The following is a 16,984-nucleotide window of genomic DNA, read 5'->3' as shown; positions in this document are numbered from 1 at the left end:
AGCTGCTGGCCAGCTACAGCTAGATTTGATAGTGATATTATAGTACCTATGATATACAGGGAGCTTGGGCCAAATTTCAAAGATACAGTGATTTAATATTGGTCCATATTTTTGAAATAACCTGTATATCCCTCCAAATTTAGTAAAACGAATAGTTTATTAGAGATACCATCCACTGAGAGAAAGGCAAAGGTATGGACTCAATCATACTATTCATTACAGAATCTGCATGCAAAAGAGCTACGAAACCCAAGCTTTGTATGATGTGTTGTTAAAATGCAATCCATCCAACATGTATGGTTCTCTGCCACAAAGAGAACAGAAGATTACACGGCCTTCCAGTCTGGCATAACACAGGCAAGTATGTTTTTATAACACAATTCCAACAATCCATGAAGACTGTAGACATCTCAAATCAAGTGCTAGCTGCACATACCTCCCATAACCATTCAAATGAAGGTCAGGTTACAGAATATGGCTTGAGCTAATGTAATGAAGACTGCCACGGCATGAAGAGAATACTCTCTTCTGTGTCTTCCAGCCCCACTCACAGACATGCCATCTGCCACCACTTCTGTGCTAGCTCTGATGCTCACACAAATTTCACTGAAAAAATTCAACTCCCCCTAGAAGGAAAAGTCCTTTTCCCCACCCCCAAGGTTAGTTTTCTAATTAGTTTAGTATGCTGAATAACTTAAGCACCAAGATTGATGCTCCAGACCCCAGTTTAAAAGAAGGAAGACAGTATTTGGTCAGGAGCAGGACAAAGAGCAAGACCACCTCTTTTTTTTGGCAACAAATAGTGACTATATTGGCTCAGCTACCCCTGAATAGCACCCTTTAGGCTGTGCTCATCTGGCAAAGAAATGACTTGAGCTACATATATGTACAGTCTCTTTAAGTTCAGATGAGTGCTAGCATGTTCTGATGCTCTCTTAAGCTGCAAGTTCTTATTTCAGTGTCAAATTCTTTCTAGAGAGCATATGGATTATGAAAGTTACTAGTAATTCAAATGTTTAACTCAAGCTCCACCATTCTGTGCTACACCACTAGAAAACCTTAAGTCTATTTGCTGTTCATTTGAGCCGAGGAAAACTTCAATTCATGGTCTTATTAATAAAAAGCATCAATATTTCCTTACTGTGATCACTGCCCGTGGAGGCCTGGGTACTCTAACAAACTTTGTATTTTGTACCCGCGGATGAGACACAGTGTTAATACTGACAGCAGAGAGATTACTTCTTGGCACAGACTGCAAATTATCTGGAACAGGAGGGGAAGGTGGACCACTGTTACTTGAGGTTTCCTAAGAAAATAAAACAGAAATACGGTCATAAAAACACACTACACACATCTGTTTTAAAAGACAAGTGTCAATGAGGTTGTTCCATACATGCCTTGGAGCCTGGAACTGTAATTTAAGCAAACTATCTAAACATATTACAAAAATCTTGCAATTCTGCAATAATATCCAAAAACACACACAAGAATATGCCAGTTATTCAAAGGTTAACTGAAAAACATATGTGACCTTTTAATGAGGTCAAAACCAATGTAAATTTTGCTTCTTACTCCAAAAAAGTAAAAAAAAAGGAACAACAACCCCCCCCCAAAAAAAGCCACAGAGAAAACAAAACACAAAAACCAGAACAGTTAACCTCTAACTCCTTTTGCTAGAAGGCTGAAACAACATTAAGCATCTTGTTTTCTAACTAACAGCTGATAAACCACAAACTTTTTTTTCAGAAAATAAAATCCCCATTCCCCTGAACATACTCAATTTTTAGTACCTTGAAGTTTCGTAATTCCTTCAGAAATAAAAGACAAGCTGCAATTCTCAACTCAAAGGGTGTTCCAGGGTGGGGGTTTTTTTTGTTTCTTTTGGAGGGCAGAAGGTGATGGAAATTCAGAGTTGGATTTTTTTTTAAGTTGTGAGAAAGGCAGCATAAAATAAAGCCTGAAATCCTCACTTAGTAGGCTGCATTTAAGTTTTGGTCAAGATTGCCATCTAGAGGTTTACATTCAAAAACCAACAGAGTACCTCAGATCTGAAAGCTCGTTTGTTGGCTAGAGATTTGAGTAATTCTTCTCTTAAGAGCATCTCCTCTTCTTCTTCCTCATCTGCAAATGGAGGCTTTGGTGGCTGTTCAGGTTCTTCAGGGGGAAGAGGTGGAAGAGGTGGAGGTGGCTCAAGAGAAAGACAAGAAATACCCTCCACATAAAGTTGGCTCAAAGATGGTACAGGCTGAGATAAAAAGGAAAAAAAGGTTTGAAACTTCAGAATTACAACTACTTTATGATTATTTAGCAGAGGTTGAGACATAAATTATTTCATGGTTTAAAACTAACTCAAACTGCTGTGTATTTAGACCACTGCCAAAGGCTGCTGCTAAACAGTATGTAATTATTCAAAGACGATAAACAAAACACCAAGGTTACATTTGGATAATACAGTAGCACAGACATACAAACTAAACATAAATGAGAACTCAGAACCAGAGATAGTCTAGCCACACAAATATGAGTGACCAAAAATGTTCAGACTGCTTGAAAAACAGTCCTAAATCAGTTTTATGTCTATGTCTAAGCTAAAAACATTCACCATTTCCCTTAATCAAAAATTCAGAAGCTGTCATGGCAGGGAAACGCAACTTTCTACTGCTTTACTAAGAAGGGTAAGAATCATTCAGTGAAAAAAAGTGGCTGGAAAAAAAACATGTGAATTTCCACATGGACTTTAGGTGAGAAGATAGACAGCATATAGACAAAATGCACGAAGTTTGAAAGAAGGATTGTGATGAGCTACATTTTTGTTTACTTCCACCCCCCCAGGTAACAAGTCAGAGAATAAGCATATCCACATACATGACCCAGAGATAAGAGGCAAAGTTGCCTTGCACTAATAATTCCAATTCATTAATTTTCCTTGTGTGCTTCAGGCAATTTTTGCTCTCTGTTATGAAACAGCGTAACTCTAACAATGGGGAGGAAAGTTTTAGCTCAAACAGGGAGAACTTCCATTAAACGTGAATTGGATCAGCCAAAAGACAGCTAAAATAAGTTTTTAGAAAGCAAACAAGTCTATCAGATAGTTCCAAGGGAATCACCAAAGAATCATATTACAAACAGAATGTAAATTTAATCTCAATTTTAGTATTAGAAATAATATGGGAATTAAGAATTGTCAACATCTGAAACAACACACACCCTTCAAGGTTACTTACTAGAACTGGAGGTGGCAGCGGCAAGGAAATTGGTGGTACTGGAGGTGGAAAATATCCTATGGGACACTCATAGAAAGGAGGCTGCACTGGAGAAGACGCTGTAATTATAAAAGTATTGTGTGTAAAAAAATATGGCAGGTAACTACTAAGCATCAATTCATGCTTATCACAGAATGACAGAATGTTAGGGATTGGAAAGGACCTCGAAACATCATCTAGTCCAATTCCCCTGCCAGAGCAGGAACACCTAGATGAGGCTACGCAGGAATGTGTCCAGGTGGGTTTTGAATGTCTCCAGAGTAGGAGAATCCACAATCCCCCTGGGCAGCCTGTTCCAGTGCTCTGTCACCGTCACTGTGAAGAAGTTTCTTCTCAAATTTAAGTGGAACCTCTTGTGTTCCAGTTTGAACCTATTACCCCTTGTCCTATCGTTGGTTGTCACCAAGAAGAGCCTGGCTCCATTCTCATGACACTCACCCTTTACATATTTATAAACATTAATAAGACCACCCCTCAGTCTCCTCCAAGCTAAATAGACCCAGCTCCCTCAGCCTTTCCTCATAAGGGAGAAGCTCAACTCCCTTAATCATCTTTGTTGCCCTGCACTGGACTTTCTCCAGCAGTTCCCTGTCCTTTTTGAACTGATTTAACACAGCAGGAGAAAATGTTTTCACTATGCACCAATTTGAAAAGTAACATCAGACACAAAGTGCATTTATTTCTTACATATATGCATATAAAAAGAGTAGTTATCTGTCCTTTTTCTGCTTTATATACAATATGCAAGTACAGGCAAAGAGTACTACTGGGGGAGGGGGGCAAAGAGACCACTGGAACGCCCCAGCACCTCTTTGCAGAACTCCTGTCTATCTAGTCAACACCCTGAGACTCTTTATTTCTACACAGTTGTTTGGGAATTTAAAAGAATAAACTCTCCAGTACTGCAATGAAAATGGTATAACATTGTAGACCTTGAAAATACCACTACAGTAAAGGCAGGGAGGAAAGAGCATTAAAACAAGGCAGAACTAGCTCACTTTAAAATGGTAGTTCTGTAAATGTCGCATCTCAAAATAAAGATTTTCCTTGTAAAATGATAGCTCATTTCCTACTTTTAAACTATTTTTATCAATCACCATATAAGAAAACTGTAAGTCTTACCTGGAGAGTTAGTTTCACTATCTGTATCCATAGCAACTTCATCATAATTATCATACTGATACATGCCTCCTGCCCTATCTGTAGACTGCTTATCCAAAGACCATCTCAAGTCCGTATCTGAAGACTAAACACAAAGAAAAGTGTATTTTATTTAGTTGGTCTTTTTAAACACCTATTAGGTCATTACGTATCTGGTAAATTGCCATGGTTATATATTTCTGAAAGACTGAAAGAGAATTAAATACTTTACTGTTTCTGTTAATCTGTCGTGGCAATTATCAGGAGTGCTTAAACTAGCCTTGTTAGACACAACACAAAATTGCACAAGGATCATCTTCACTGTGACAAAGGCTGCGCGTTTAGGTGAAACACGTTGTGCTGACATCTCAGGCAGAGAATCTTTCTGTTGTCCCAGATGGAGCCACATATCACACTGAAACATGTCCAGAGACTGTCGACTAATAAATCAGATTTCTCAAAGAAGGCCTAACACCACATGGGTGTCAACCAATGTTCAGTGAACGAAGAAAATGCGCAAGAACATGAAAGTGTGATTTCTTACACTCCTCAATTTGTATCTTTCAGAGGCAGAAATTCTGGTAGCTTTCAGAATTTCTGCTGTTTACAGTTAAAACACATTTAGCCTTCATTTTCCACTCATCATTATTATAAATGTGATCCTTCTATAACATGACCTCAAATAGGGAGGTCCATTTCTCTTAGAGTTTCACTTCTCACCCCAGCATCAGTAGCTCCAAACACTAGAAGCATGTAGCTACAGCAGCTATACTGCTTCTATGACAAAAGAATTAATGCTGAAGAAACACTGTAATTTTTTTCAGTAACATTTTAGAGACACAACATTAGTGATACAAGTGTCTTTTGCTAATCTCAAGATGATAGAATGAAGACAGCCCATAAGTGAAGCATGATGACCACTGCAGTAACTATTTCTTCATAAATTTAACACCCTTCTGAAGCTGAGGTAACTCACTATCTTTTGTGTGTGGGCATATTTTGTAACTTGACAAATTCAAAAAATACTACAAAGAAACCAAACCTCAGAGGACAATTTGAAAGAAGCAGACCACTGAAGTTGTATAAACACAAGAACTTTGAAAACGTAGAGACAAAACTGCAATCTGACAGAAGACAGACAAGAAGGTTTGGTTGGTTTGTTTGTGTTAAATGACAGACTGATCACAACGTTCAAAATATCTTTAGGCACAAAATATTTCACCACTGACTTGCAAAATCATGCAAAACTGATTTTACCAAACCCAAAGGGAATGTCTGTCTAGCTTGGGATTAAAACACTGTAAACACGGAAATATTTTGAGCTTTTCTTTTAAGGGGGGCAAGGATAGGAGGGACATAGAGCCAAGAGAGGCATAAAACCAGAAATCACTCCTGAATCACAAATATAACACCTGAAAAACATAATAAATTTGTTACCCTGCTTCTCGATCTCCTCTTTCCTCCAACTAGCTTCATAAATCGATTGTACTGCTCCTCTTGATTTGAGAGGTCCCTGATTTTTCTGATTTCTTCTTCTCTCTTTCTTCTCTCCTCTTCCTCTTCTTGTTTCCTCTGATCTTCCTCTTTCTGACGCCTGTCCAGCTCCTTTTGCTGTTGCATCTTCTTTGATGTCTTTGTCTGTTGTTTCCTCAAAGTTTGCTTGCCTTAAAAGAAAAAGATACATGATTAACTTCACCTTACCTAAAAGGTTCCCCCTAATCCTAGATTCTTCATGAGCTTTGAGTAGATGTATGGGCTCTTAGAATTATTAAAGGCTCACTGCTCAATGTTTCACATAACATTCTATGTTTTTTATTTCAGAGGTCATGACATTGGTAGCTATTTCAGTAACATTAAATTTATTACCTGTAGCACTAGGTTTTTTTGTTGAATGTGCTTTTGTACTGGCTTTGACTTTCGGGGTTACACTTTTCGTTTTTGTTAATTTCTCCTTGCTTTCCTTCATCACCTGTTGTTCTTTTTGTTGCCATTTTTTACTAGCAGACTGAAGTGCAAGAAGCCTAAGTTGCAATTCAGACATCTCCTCCTCATCATCAAGCAGCTTCTTGAGAAGAAAGAATAAGACAAGAAGTCAAGAAACATCACTGAGTAACTAAACCTTTCTTGAAAAAGTCTTTTGAAGTCTGTCCCAACATTTTTACCAGGAGAAAGCTTAAAAATCTTACTGTAGTGTTATCATTCCTTAAGAATGCACTGTTTCTATTACTGAAACATTTCTGGACTGTAATATGGAAAAAGCCATCAGAGTATCATAATGTAATTATGTCTCATCTACAGAGAAATACTTTCTTACCTTTTCAGATGTAACATCTGAACTGCTAAGCTTTCGCACTGATGTTTGTTCCTTGTCTTCTGCACCTTCCAAAAGAAAAATACCGTATTTTTGAATACACTGATTCTCATGAGGCAAAGCTACATTAAAATGATGCACAGAATTTAATCCATACAAACTTATTTTACCAGTATGTACCAGGTACATAGTGTAAAACAGAATAGCAGTTATACATATGAAAGCACATCAACAAACAATAATAGAAACTTGGCATGTCTGATGAAATACACATCATAGCGATGCCACAAGCCTAAGGTAAGATTTGTCATTTTTTAATAATTCTGTCTTAAGTTTGACACGGACTTCCTCAAGCAGAAAAACACACAGACTTGGAGACAAGGGGAAGAGATTACTTCTTGCCATTTGTTTTATGCTACCATCTCATATCTGCTGCTGTTCTCAGCATCTCATATTACACTGGCAGCTATTCTGAGTAACTGATCAGCCTTTTGCAGAATTAAATATAAAGGCCCAAAGCTGCAGTAAGAACACTCTTGCTCCATTTCATGCCAAAGGACAATAGAAAAGAGTTATCCTATGGAAATTAATAATAAATAGTAATGCTTTCCTGTTAAACATTAAGATGTTGACATATTAATTTGTTAGACTGCCCAATGCCATCTATCCGTATATATATATATGTATATAAACACACTATTTTTTATATATAATATACATAATACCACATATTTACACTATTATATAATTTATTATAGCTAGTAATTATTAATATAAGTGGTAGAAAAATTATAATTGTATTGACATAATTTATACATAATCACATATATATGCCTATGTGCATCAGAGAAAGGAAACATATAGAGAGAAGGCTAGAGATCTTTTGCTATATTAGCCTTTCTTCAAAGAGATTCATTCCCACACAAAATTTGAATTTATAGAAAATAAGTTTGTACACTGTAGAGCTTTTACTCTTCCTAGCATTTTATAAAAAGTCACATTCACAAGGACACTATTTTAAATACACCAAGATCTTATATCTAAAGAAAAATCACATCTAGCAAATGCTCAGCGCCTTCCTGCTTACATATGCATGTATTTTCTAAAACCACACATACAAAATGAAGGAAAATAATATCTAATACCCATATGTGTAATAAAATACAAACCAGTTATTACGCTAAGCAAAGATCCTAACCAGATCACAGGACTGAAGTAGGGAGACACAGATGGTACACTAGTTTCTGTGATGCAGACAGACATATTCAGGGACATACTACACAAACTAAAATGCTTTTTCAAACCAGAAAGGGACAACACAGGCAGAACAGACTAATGGGCAACAAGGGAAGGAAAGTGAGGAATACTGTAAAGCCTCTGTCAGAGCAGCTGAACCACAGAGAATGAATTCTGGAAGCACCAACTTCCCTGAGTTTCAAGAGGAGTTCTTCATCATTTAAAAATAAATATAACGGGAAAACCAAATGTCACCTATTTCCTAATAAATGCATAATCAAGTAGTATACATTCCTTTGAGGTACATGAATCTGCAACAGCTGAAATCAGCTGAGCTGTTCTACTTTCGAAACGTGTATTACATTGTCATAAATGGCCACTCATACATAATCTGCTTTCAGATCATTTTCATGTCATATATTTGAGTGGTGTGCAAAAACTAAGATGTTCTTAATGTGTGTGCTATAGTGGCTATTTTCACCATCATATGAACTATATTTTCAACTTCAGTGTTTCTCAGTTTTGAAGCTGGATTTTGTTTGAGACTGTTCAGCTTTTTAAATAGCTCTTTTACTTCTGCCTTGCTATGTTCTCTTCCTGCAGGCTACTGGCTTTTCTTCTATGGTCAAAATCTGTTGGTTTAGCTTATGTCTCTCATTAAAAAAAACTGCATTACCTCTTAAAGACTAATAGAACATATTTTTTTTCCTTTTTTTAATAGTAAAGAAGTAAGTGGAAAAATGCCTAGGATGAGGTGGGGTTTGACTACTAAATATCAGTCTTCTCTTTTGATTTCTTTACAGGCTCTGTCTTATAAATTCTCATTCTGAAGTTACACGTAAATCATTCTGACTTTCAGTGTTCTAGCCCTAACCTTCTTCATATTCCTACCAGTTACTCATCTGTGTCCTTAATCCGTCCATTTACTACTTTGCCTCTTCCCAAATTGATAGTTTACACACATTAACAAATTAGCTAACACAAGATGACAAGTGATATCCACGAGCACACCCTCAACCACAGCAAACACTTATTAGAACTAGATGATGCCTCAGAACAGGAACTTTGAATCTGCAGCAAAATAAGGCAGCTAACTTAAACATAAGCTCAAGGACTTTTATGACAGGTGAGCTGAACACTGTAACTTGTTTCTTGCTAACCGGTTGATGCATCTGAGCAATCATCCTCCTTGAGCTGCTATCCAGAATCACCTGTACAAGATACTTATTCTACCCTTTGGCTATATTTCTTCTACTAATCCTCTCTATTTCTGTGCCATGATTTCTTCTCTATTTGTGAATATCATTTATGATCAAATTCTGGTGAAAATATCTCATACAGGCTCATTACACTGAAGAATACAAACAACAAAGATGAAATACAGAAAAATATGTCTATATATGTCATCTTTTCAGCTTAAAAAACCCACATTTTGCTTCTGTAAAAAAAAAAAAAAAAACCACACAAACAAGGGAAAAAAAAACTAAAGAAAACCTTAAGCTAATGATTTCTGCTATGAACAGCAATTAAAACCTTCAAGTCTTACCCTCATGCTTTTTGCCAAACTATCTGTTAGTCGATGAAAACATATTAGTTAAAAAAAAAACACACACAAAAACATGCATCCAAGCGTGTTTATGTAATTCAAGGAATTACATTTACTATACTTAATTCCTGTTTTATGTAACCCAGTTACATAAAACAGGAATTAAGTACATTAAATCTATAACTTAAAACATTTAAGACTTTAAAATTAGTATTTCAATTAAAGTACAACTTTCCCCCACACTTAATAAATCTGACAGATAATGGCAAGTAAAAACAAATTTAGAAGCTAAAACAACTTGGCAAGTATTTACCTTGGCCAGATTCTGTGACTTCAGATTTTTGTGATGGCTGTTTTGTTCCTTCTTTGCCTTTTTTTAATCTGCTCCTCTCAGCTGGAGTAGGCAGTTTCTGTCTGAGAGGTTTCAGTTCAAATGCCTGAAAGGCTATAACCGGATTTTTCTCCTCAGGAGATACTTCTTTTATAGCATCCGTTGTAATACTGTTATTTTCTACAGTTATTTGGTCCTCAGTGTCCACTTTTTTATCATCATCTTGCTGTTCACTTTCCTCCTTGTTGCTCAAAGCCAGTCTTTCATCTTTATTAATGCATTCGAGCTCTAATTGTATCTGCTTATACTTCAAGAGCAGATCCTCAAAACTTTCTTCCACGGAGTTTTCATTTTTAGAAGAGTAGTTCTGCTTTCTAGAGGGGGACCTTCCAAAAGTTTTGGCTGAATTACTGGTCAAGAAAACTACAACAAAACCATGTATAACCTTAAAACAGTAGCGATAACACCACTGAACTCTAAATCATGACAAACAGAAGATCCCCCTCATATACTTTAATTTACCTTAAGGCTAGCTTGAAAAATATCCCTTACAAATATGAGCAGCATGCAAAAGATATATCCCTTATTATATATTGACAGCTTAAAGGAACATTTTCTCAAACTAACAATTTGAAATACCCTACTTATGACAAGAATTTCTTGAGTTGCTGAGAAATCTTGACTCTTGCTCACACCATCCTCTCAGAAACAACAGCTGTAATGCTGAGAAGGCTCCCTATCACAAAGAGTAAGTCATATTTCCAGCGTTCGTAACTCAAGTATTGACTCCCCACCTGACATTCTGGAAGAGACAGGTTAAATTCACGCTCATTTTATCCTTTCATAAAATGCCAAGTCTAGCCACAGCACAATTATACAGTGCAGTAACTCTACCTCAACAAAATAATCACAGAATAATCAACATCTGAAGGGAATAAAAACAGGTGGTTAAAGACTTGCAATCAAAACATTTAAAAAATGCTAAAATAGGACTGGGAATTACTAATTACTCAGAAAAGCTTGTCTATCCATGCCCAGGGGACAGATTTGCTTGAAAACACGTTGACCAAGGCAGGCAATGGTTATATTACAGAGTTTAAGTTCTCACTATTAGAGGTTCACTTTCTCTTACCTTAACCTGACACCTGAAAGGCTAAACTATCCTGTAAAATACTCATGCTCCAGGGGAAATCTTTTAGGATACCAAGTCAGGTTTGACTCGTTTGACTTTCAGTATCAACCCTGCTGTGATAACAGCTGACTCACTCCCAGTTATGTGAAATGCTTTTTCAGCAATGTCATCTCTTAAACCAATACATGGAGTAAAACTAAATGCTAAAATAAAGTCTTCTCTGAATGCAGATATACTGAATCCAGAGGAAGAAAAATTTATGTTTGTATGCTGCTCACAACATTCATCAACATCTTGGATGTTCTGCTATGTTAGCTTCTAACATAATAATAAAGAATTTTGGTACGTATCCTACAAAAATAACTTCTGGAATGTTTTGCTAAACAATACTTTCTTAAGCATCAGCATAAAAAGCATAAACTAGTAAACTACATAAAATCCAGAAGGCAACCAAAGAATCTATAAATATGCTGAACATACTAAGAGCTGTGTGCAGTATAACGGCAAATTGTGTAGTAAGTGTATTTGCCAAATCCACTTCCAACACATTTCTACTTCCAAAAAGACAACTATAATAGTGATTTTGTGAGTCACAGCAAACTCTGAAGCTAATGAAATTATTTAACATCATTTATAAAAATAAGCCTATTATTTGATATATAAATACTTCAAGAGCTTCTGGAGTCATCTGAAGTTGGATAACAAGACAAAGCTTTGAAATATTTTTTGTGCTTAGGACGCTAAAATTTCTAAAGCTCCCACAATCAGAATTAATCAGAAATTCTGTGCTTCACATATGTAGAAATGGTTTTCGTGGTTCTACACATATCATGCAAGACTACATGGAGTGTTGTGAAAGGCAGACACACATATATGCATTAAAACAACAGTTATTCTTCAACTTTCAAGGATAAAGAAAAAAGTCACCTCTCTCTCTTAACAGACAAAAATTTCACTTTTGGGAAAGAATTCCAAATACCACTCCAGGCCACAAGCCTCCTTGTACCAGTTGATGTGAAGGTCTCCTCTGAAGTCACATGCTCATGAACTATGCCCCCATCTCCACGAATATTAGCAACACAGAGGCACCTTAATATTTAGGAATCTTGTAATATTGACTCCTTTAGGTGGCAAGGATATGAAAATTACAGACAAGAACTTACTTTGAGAGAAAATCAGGGGCCTTCCTTAACTATATGATCCATAAACAACTGAATGTCAGTTGTTAAAGAGCAAAAGTATTAGAATCTTCTCTATCACGCTTACACAGAAAAGCAATCTTAAGTATCAGGGAAAAAAAGATTGTCATTTTCTCCTTGTGAGTTGAAAATGGAATTATCAGTTTCTGAATGTTCTTTTAACTACAAGGGAGAAGGAAGCTCTATATCAGTATTAACAAGCATTGCAAGGTCTGTTCAGGACGATCAGTGCATTTGTCCTGCAAATTACTCATTACACAGAAAGGAACCATTTCCTAGGACTTAGAGCAACACTGCACATTAAGAGACTTAAAATCTGTTTTCAGCACTAGAACTGTCTCACTGTGCGACCTCAGGCAAATCAAATCTTCATGTGCTGCCTCTTGAAACAACATCCTTCAACAAAGATCATCATCAACATAAAACATCTTATATCTAAAATAACATAAAGATCCCGTAAGTAGTTTTCAAAGCTCTAAGTGCTGTGTCAAGTAGGAAAAATTCCAGTTCCTTGCATCAACCAGCACAGTCAGCAAACAGTACACATCCTTTGACTGTTGGTACAGAGAACAATAAAACACTGCAAGATTCTGAAGAATAGGTTTTAACCACCAGTACTTTCGCTCAGTGTTTTTTACACTTGTCTACACTTTCAGTTAAGCAACAATGTAGTTACGTCAAGTTTCAGTACCAGCCTGTCCCTGAGTTACGCTTGAAGTCGATTCTTCATGTTTTTTCTATGGCAAACCTGGAAAATGAGAGGAGCTTTCTTCCATCACTTTAGCAGTTCCTACTCCTAAAAGGTAATATCAGAGTTCTACTAAAAGCTACCTAACCAACCCTAAGAGCAATCAGTGGAAAACAACCTACAAGGACTGCCTGGTATTGCTTTACAGAGAAATATCGCTTTCTTATATTATGCTAACTCCCATATAAGCCACATTATGTGCATACAGTCCCAGTTTAACTCAGGTTTAGCTCTAAAGCTAGCTTTAGCTATGTGTAATAGCCTCTAAAGGGCTGGAAGCAAAACTGAAAAAACAGTGGATCCCTTATTGCCCAATAAGGGAAATTAACAAGCTTCAGGTTTTAGCTTTACAACTGTGACACTTTAATTACACACATTAAAACTGCTGCACCAAAGGCTGACCCTGCTTCAAAATAGTCACACTTGGGGCTAGAAAAGTAGTCAACTGGCATCCAACCGACTAAGGCTTTGTTTCAGGCTATGCTTTTTCTTTTTTACCCTACACGGGACTGATCAGCCAGCGTACTAGCCAGGTCATGGCAGTAATCCGGCCTCCCAGCAGCCTCTCCTTGAGAAGCAGCGCCTGCTGCCCCAGCCAGCCCCTGGGACTGGAAAGAAAGCGTCCCCTCCCTTTAGCGCTACGGGATCCCCAGGGCCAGGGCGGGAGGGAAGTGCGTCCCTTGCCAGCGCTTTCGGCCACGTCCCGCGGCACTGACACACCCCGGCCCACCCGCCTCCGCTCCCTCTCACGTCTCAAGGATACATTTCCGAGGCGAGGGCTCCCTCCAGCCCTGGCTGCCACTGAATCCGGAACCACCTCCCCCTCCGGGCGGCCTTCCCGGAGGGTTGCCTCCCCGATCGCCGCCGCCTCGGCTCCTGCCCCACCACCCTCCGCCCCCGTACAGCCGTCCTCGGAAGCGGAATCGGTCCAAGGCATTGTGGCTGCGCTCCCAGAAGGAGAGCCGGGGGCCCGTCTCGGAGTGCGAGCCCGACTGCATCCGCGGCGCCGGCATGGGCGGCGGGTGGGAGCGGAACGAGTCCTTGGGCCGGTACCCGCCGTGGCCGTGCAGGTGCCCCATCTCCGGCGGGGGCTGGTGCCGCGAGCGGGGGAAGCGCTGGCCGGAGGAGCAGAGGGAGGCGCCCCCGCGGAGGCCGGCAGGCGGCCTGCGCCTCGAGTAGGGCCTGCTGCTGACGAGGCTGCCGCCGGGCTCAGAGCCACCGCCGCCGCCGGGCCTGAAGCCGTTGTTGTCATCGTCGCTGATTTCGCCGTCTTCCAGCTCCCCTTCTTCCTTCGGGGAGAGCCCGCTAGGATCCAGCGCCGCCTCCGCAGGCGCGGCCTCCGCGGCCGCCATGGGGCCCAGGCCAACGCTCTCGGCTCGGCAGCGCGCGGCTCCGCTCGGCCACTTTCGTTTCCTGCGCAGGGCGGCCCGCGCCGCGCCCCCTCCTCGCGCTGCCCCAGCCCCACGCGCTCTCGCGAGACCACGCCCAGTCCTCCTGCCTGGGAAGGGAGGGGCGGTGCGTCAGAAATAAAAGAGAGGGGTGGGGCAACTCCCCGAGCGCGGAGTGTCCTGGGTAATGGAGTTCGCAGCGAGCCCGTGTGAGGCAGGGGGCGGGGAAAGCCGCTGGCTCAGCCTATAGCGGGGCTGTGGCGGGGGGTGGAGGCCAATGGGCGTTCTACCCGCCATGTTGGTAGAGGAGACCGAGCGGGAAGGCCGCCATCTTGTTGAAGGGAAGCGAGCGGTCTGAAGGAGGCGGGTTGTGAAACAATGCTGACCGGCTCTGCTGCTCTCTAGTGCAGGATTGTCAATGGCAACTTCACTTAGCAACGTTCGGGTCAGCGCCAACGATGGCGCTTATGGGGCAGGAGCCCTTGTGGGTGCCTATTCTCATGGGCCGCAGACTCCTTGAGACCACGTATGGAATATTGTGTCCGATTCTGGGCCCTTCACTTCAAGGACAGGGAACTGCTGGAGACAGTCCAGTGCAGGGCAACAAAGATGATCAAGGGAGTGGAGCATCTCCCCTATGAGGAAAGGCTGAGAGAGCTGGATCTCTCTAGCTTGGAGAAGAGGAGACTGAGGGGTGACCTCATTAATGTTTATAAATATGTAAAGGATGAGTGTCATGAGGATGGAGCCAGGCTCTTCTCGGTGACAACCAGTGATAGAACAAGGGGCAGTGGGTATAAAGTGGAGCACAGGAGGTTCAACAAGAAACTTCTTCTCAGTGAGGGTTACTGAGCACTGGAACAGGCTGCCCAGGGAGGTTGTGGAGTCTCCTTCTCTGGAGACATTCAAAACCCACCTGGACACATTCCTGTGTAACCTCATCTAGGTGTTCCTGCTCTGGCAGGGGGATTGGACTAGATGATCTTTTGAGGTCACTTCCAATCCCTAACATTCTGTGATTCCTTCTCCTTTAGTGGGGCCTATGTCCTGCGGACCACCAAACAGCATGTAAATTTGCTAAAGACAAAAAGCAGTGGGTGTTCTGGCAGCACCCAGCACCCTGGGTAGGCATCGTTAACCCAGCAGCTCTGTCTCAGAAGCTAAAGTGCTGTTAAAATGATTAAGAAAGTGGTTTCTGGGAAGCCTTCCTGACCTGTAGTTGCTTTGAAGTTCAGATAGGCCCTAATGGCTTCTGTGACAGGAGTAAAAAGTAAGCATCAGAGAGGGTAAAGCAATTACATAAATAATTTGTTTCAATTTCACTTAGTTTAGAGTATTCTGGTGCTACCTTTTTTGTTTCAGAGACTTGGCCTCCTACCAGCATGTTGTCAGAAGAGCACTGATGGCTTACTTGGGTAGGAGAAACTTTTTGAATAAAGCCTTTCAGCCTTTCTAAGTCAAATGGTTGTACCTGGAAAACTCCCAAAACTTGACGTTCAAAACTAGCACAGTCCCTGAGCATTTCTTTGCAATGATTATGCATGCTAAATGTCTTTGCAGATTTTCCATGGTTTTAAAACTTGGAAAAAGACTGCTGCCTTTTTGTGCTTTTCCTGAAAGTGAATTATGAAGGGGTTTTGTATAGATGAACTACAAAAGCACAAGTACCAAATTAAAATTCAGAATAATGTTACTGTTTATTATTCTTCTTTCCCTCTAGGTTTTCTTTAGATCCAACAAGAATAGGAGAGTGGATAATGTATATGCTTTGTAAAGCACAAAATGTTGTGCCAAACAAACGTTTCTTTGCTCAAAACACTTTGCATCCTCTTGTTTTAACTGAACTGGACAAACTACATGACTTAAAATAGATACATTTTCAATGACTTGGCTTCACACAAAACTCAGGGTAATGGAATGTGTATATCATGTCCTTAATTTCTCCTATTTAAAAAAGTGTGGAGTCTATTAAAATATTTACAAGAAACAATAAAGCAAGTTAAAAGTTTGCCTTTTTATTTTTTAAAGGTATTCATCATACTACCGTAGTGTGTTATTTGCATCAGTTCTTCTATTCAAATAGATGTTACCTCTAGAAATGATGCTTCCTTGATGGCTTATGCTGTTTTACATATCCCCCAGTACTAAGAACATCCTCAAAAGGCCCACAGATGTGACACAGGACCTACGGAAAACTCTGAAGTAGCAGCTAGAGGTTGGTCTAGTTTATTAAACGGTGCTTGGTGCCTGTGTTTGTGTCTGAAATTTGATCTGCTGTAGTTACAAAGAAGTTTCAGTATCACTACATCTAAGCTGCAGAAGTTTCCCTCCCAGCAGACGTTTGCTTACTTGGGCATCTGAGAGCTTTGTATATATCTGGTTCCAGTTTGCTTTGCATTATTACCTTTATTAGTATCAGCATCTTTTAGCGTGGGAAAGAAGACATTTATAGAACTGCAAAGAAGCAGCCACTCTATGGGAAATGAACCTTATGTGGATATTCCTGCTTTATTGATTGTTACTGTATGTTTGCCTTGAGTTAATTCAACAAACGTGCTGAATTTATTCAACACTACTGTATGATCTGTATTGTAAATTTCTAGCTGAGATACTTAACCATCTGAAAAAGAAGGTCCTGAGAATCTTCCAGTGGTTTTGTGTATCCTATGGTATCATATATCCCTCCTTTG

The 16,984-nt window shown here is 39.8% G+C and overlaps 1 protein-coding gene across 5 annotated transcripts in view; it reads right to left on the bottom strand.

The window, feature by feature from the left end:
* Window positions 1-14,360, bottom strand: part of ZFC3H1 (zinc finger C3H1-type containing) — a 41,345-nt gene extending 26,985 nt beyond the window's left edge. For 4 of the 5 annotated variants that reach the window (XR_013923626.1, XM_080364080.1, XM_080364082.1 and 1 more), the window contains exons 1-9: window positions 13,670-14,360; window positions 9,810-10,229; window positions 6,718-6,782; window positions 6,270-6,468; window positions 5,841-6,067; window positions 4,386-4,509; window positions 3,225-3,322; window positions 2,042-2,245; window positions 1,142-1,306 (exon numbers count right to left, since the gene is read on the bottom strand). Coding sequence is in view for 4 of the 5 variants with exons in the window: in XM_080364080.1 (XP_080220206.1) it covers window positions 1,142-1,306; window positions 2,042-2,245; window positions 3,225-3,322; window positions 4,386-4,509; window positions 5,841-6,067; window positions 6,270-6,468; window positions 6,718-6,782; window positions 9,810-10,229; window positions 13,670-14,258 (2,091 nt within the window). In the remaining variant the exon portion in view is untranslated. The remainder of the gene's footprint in view (window positions 1-1,141; window positions 1,307-2,041; window positions 2,246-3,224; window positions 3,323-4,385; window positions 4,510-5,840; window positions 6,068-6,269; window positions 6,469-6,717; window positions 6,783-9,809; window positions 10,230-13,669) is intronic. The other variant, XM_080364081.1, reaches the window with a different exon arrangement.
* Between the last annotated feature and the right edge of the window lie 2,624 nt (window positions 14,361-16,984).

Source organism: Nesoenas mayeri (genome assembly GCF_963082525.1).
Source record: "Nesoenas mayeri genome assembly, chromosome: 1".
Lineage (NCBI taxonomy): Eukaryota > Metazoa > Chordata > Aves > Columbiformes > Columbidae > Nesoenas > Nesoenas mayeri.
The sequence above is the reverse complement of the archived record's forward strand: the minus strand, read 5'-3'. Positions and strand labels throughout refer to the sequence as shown.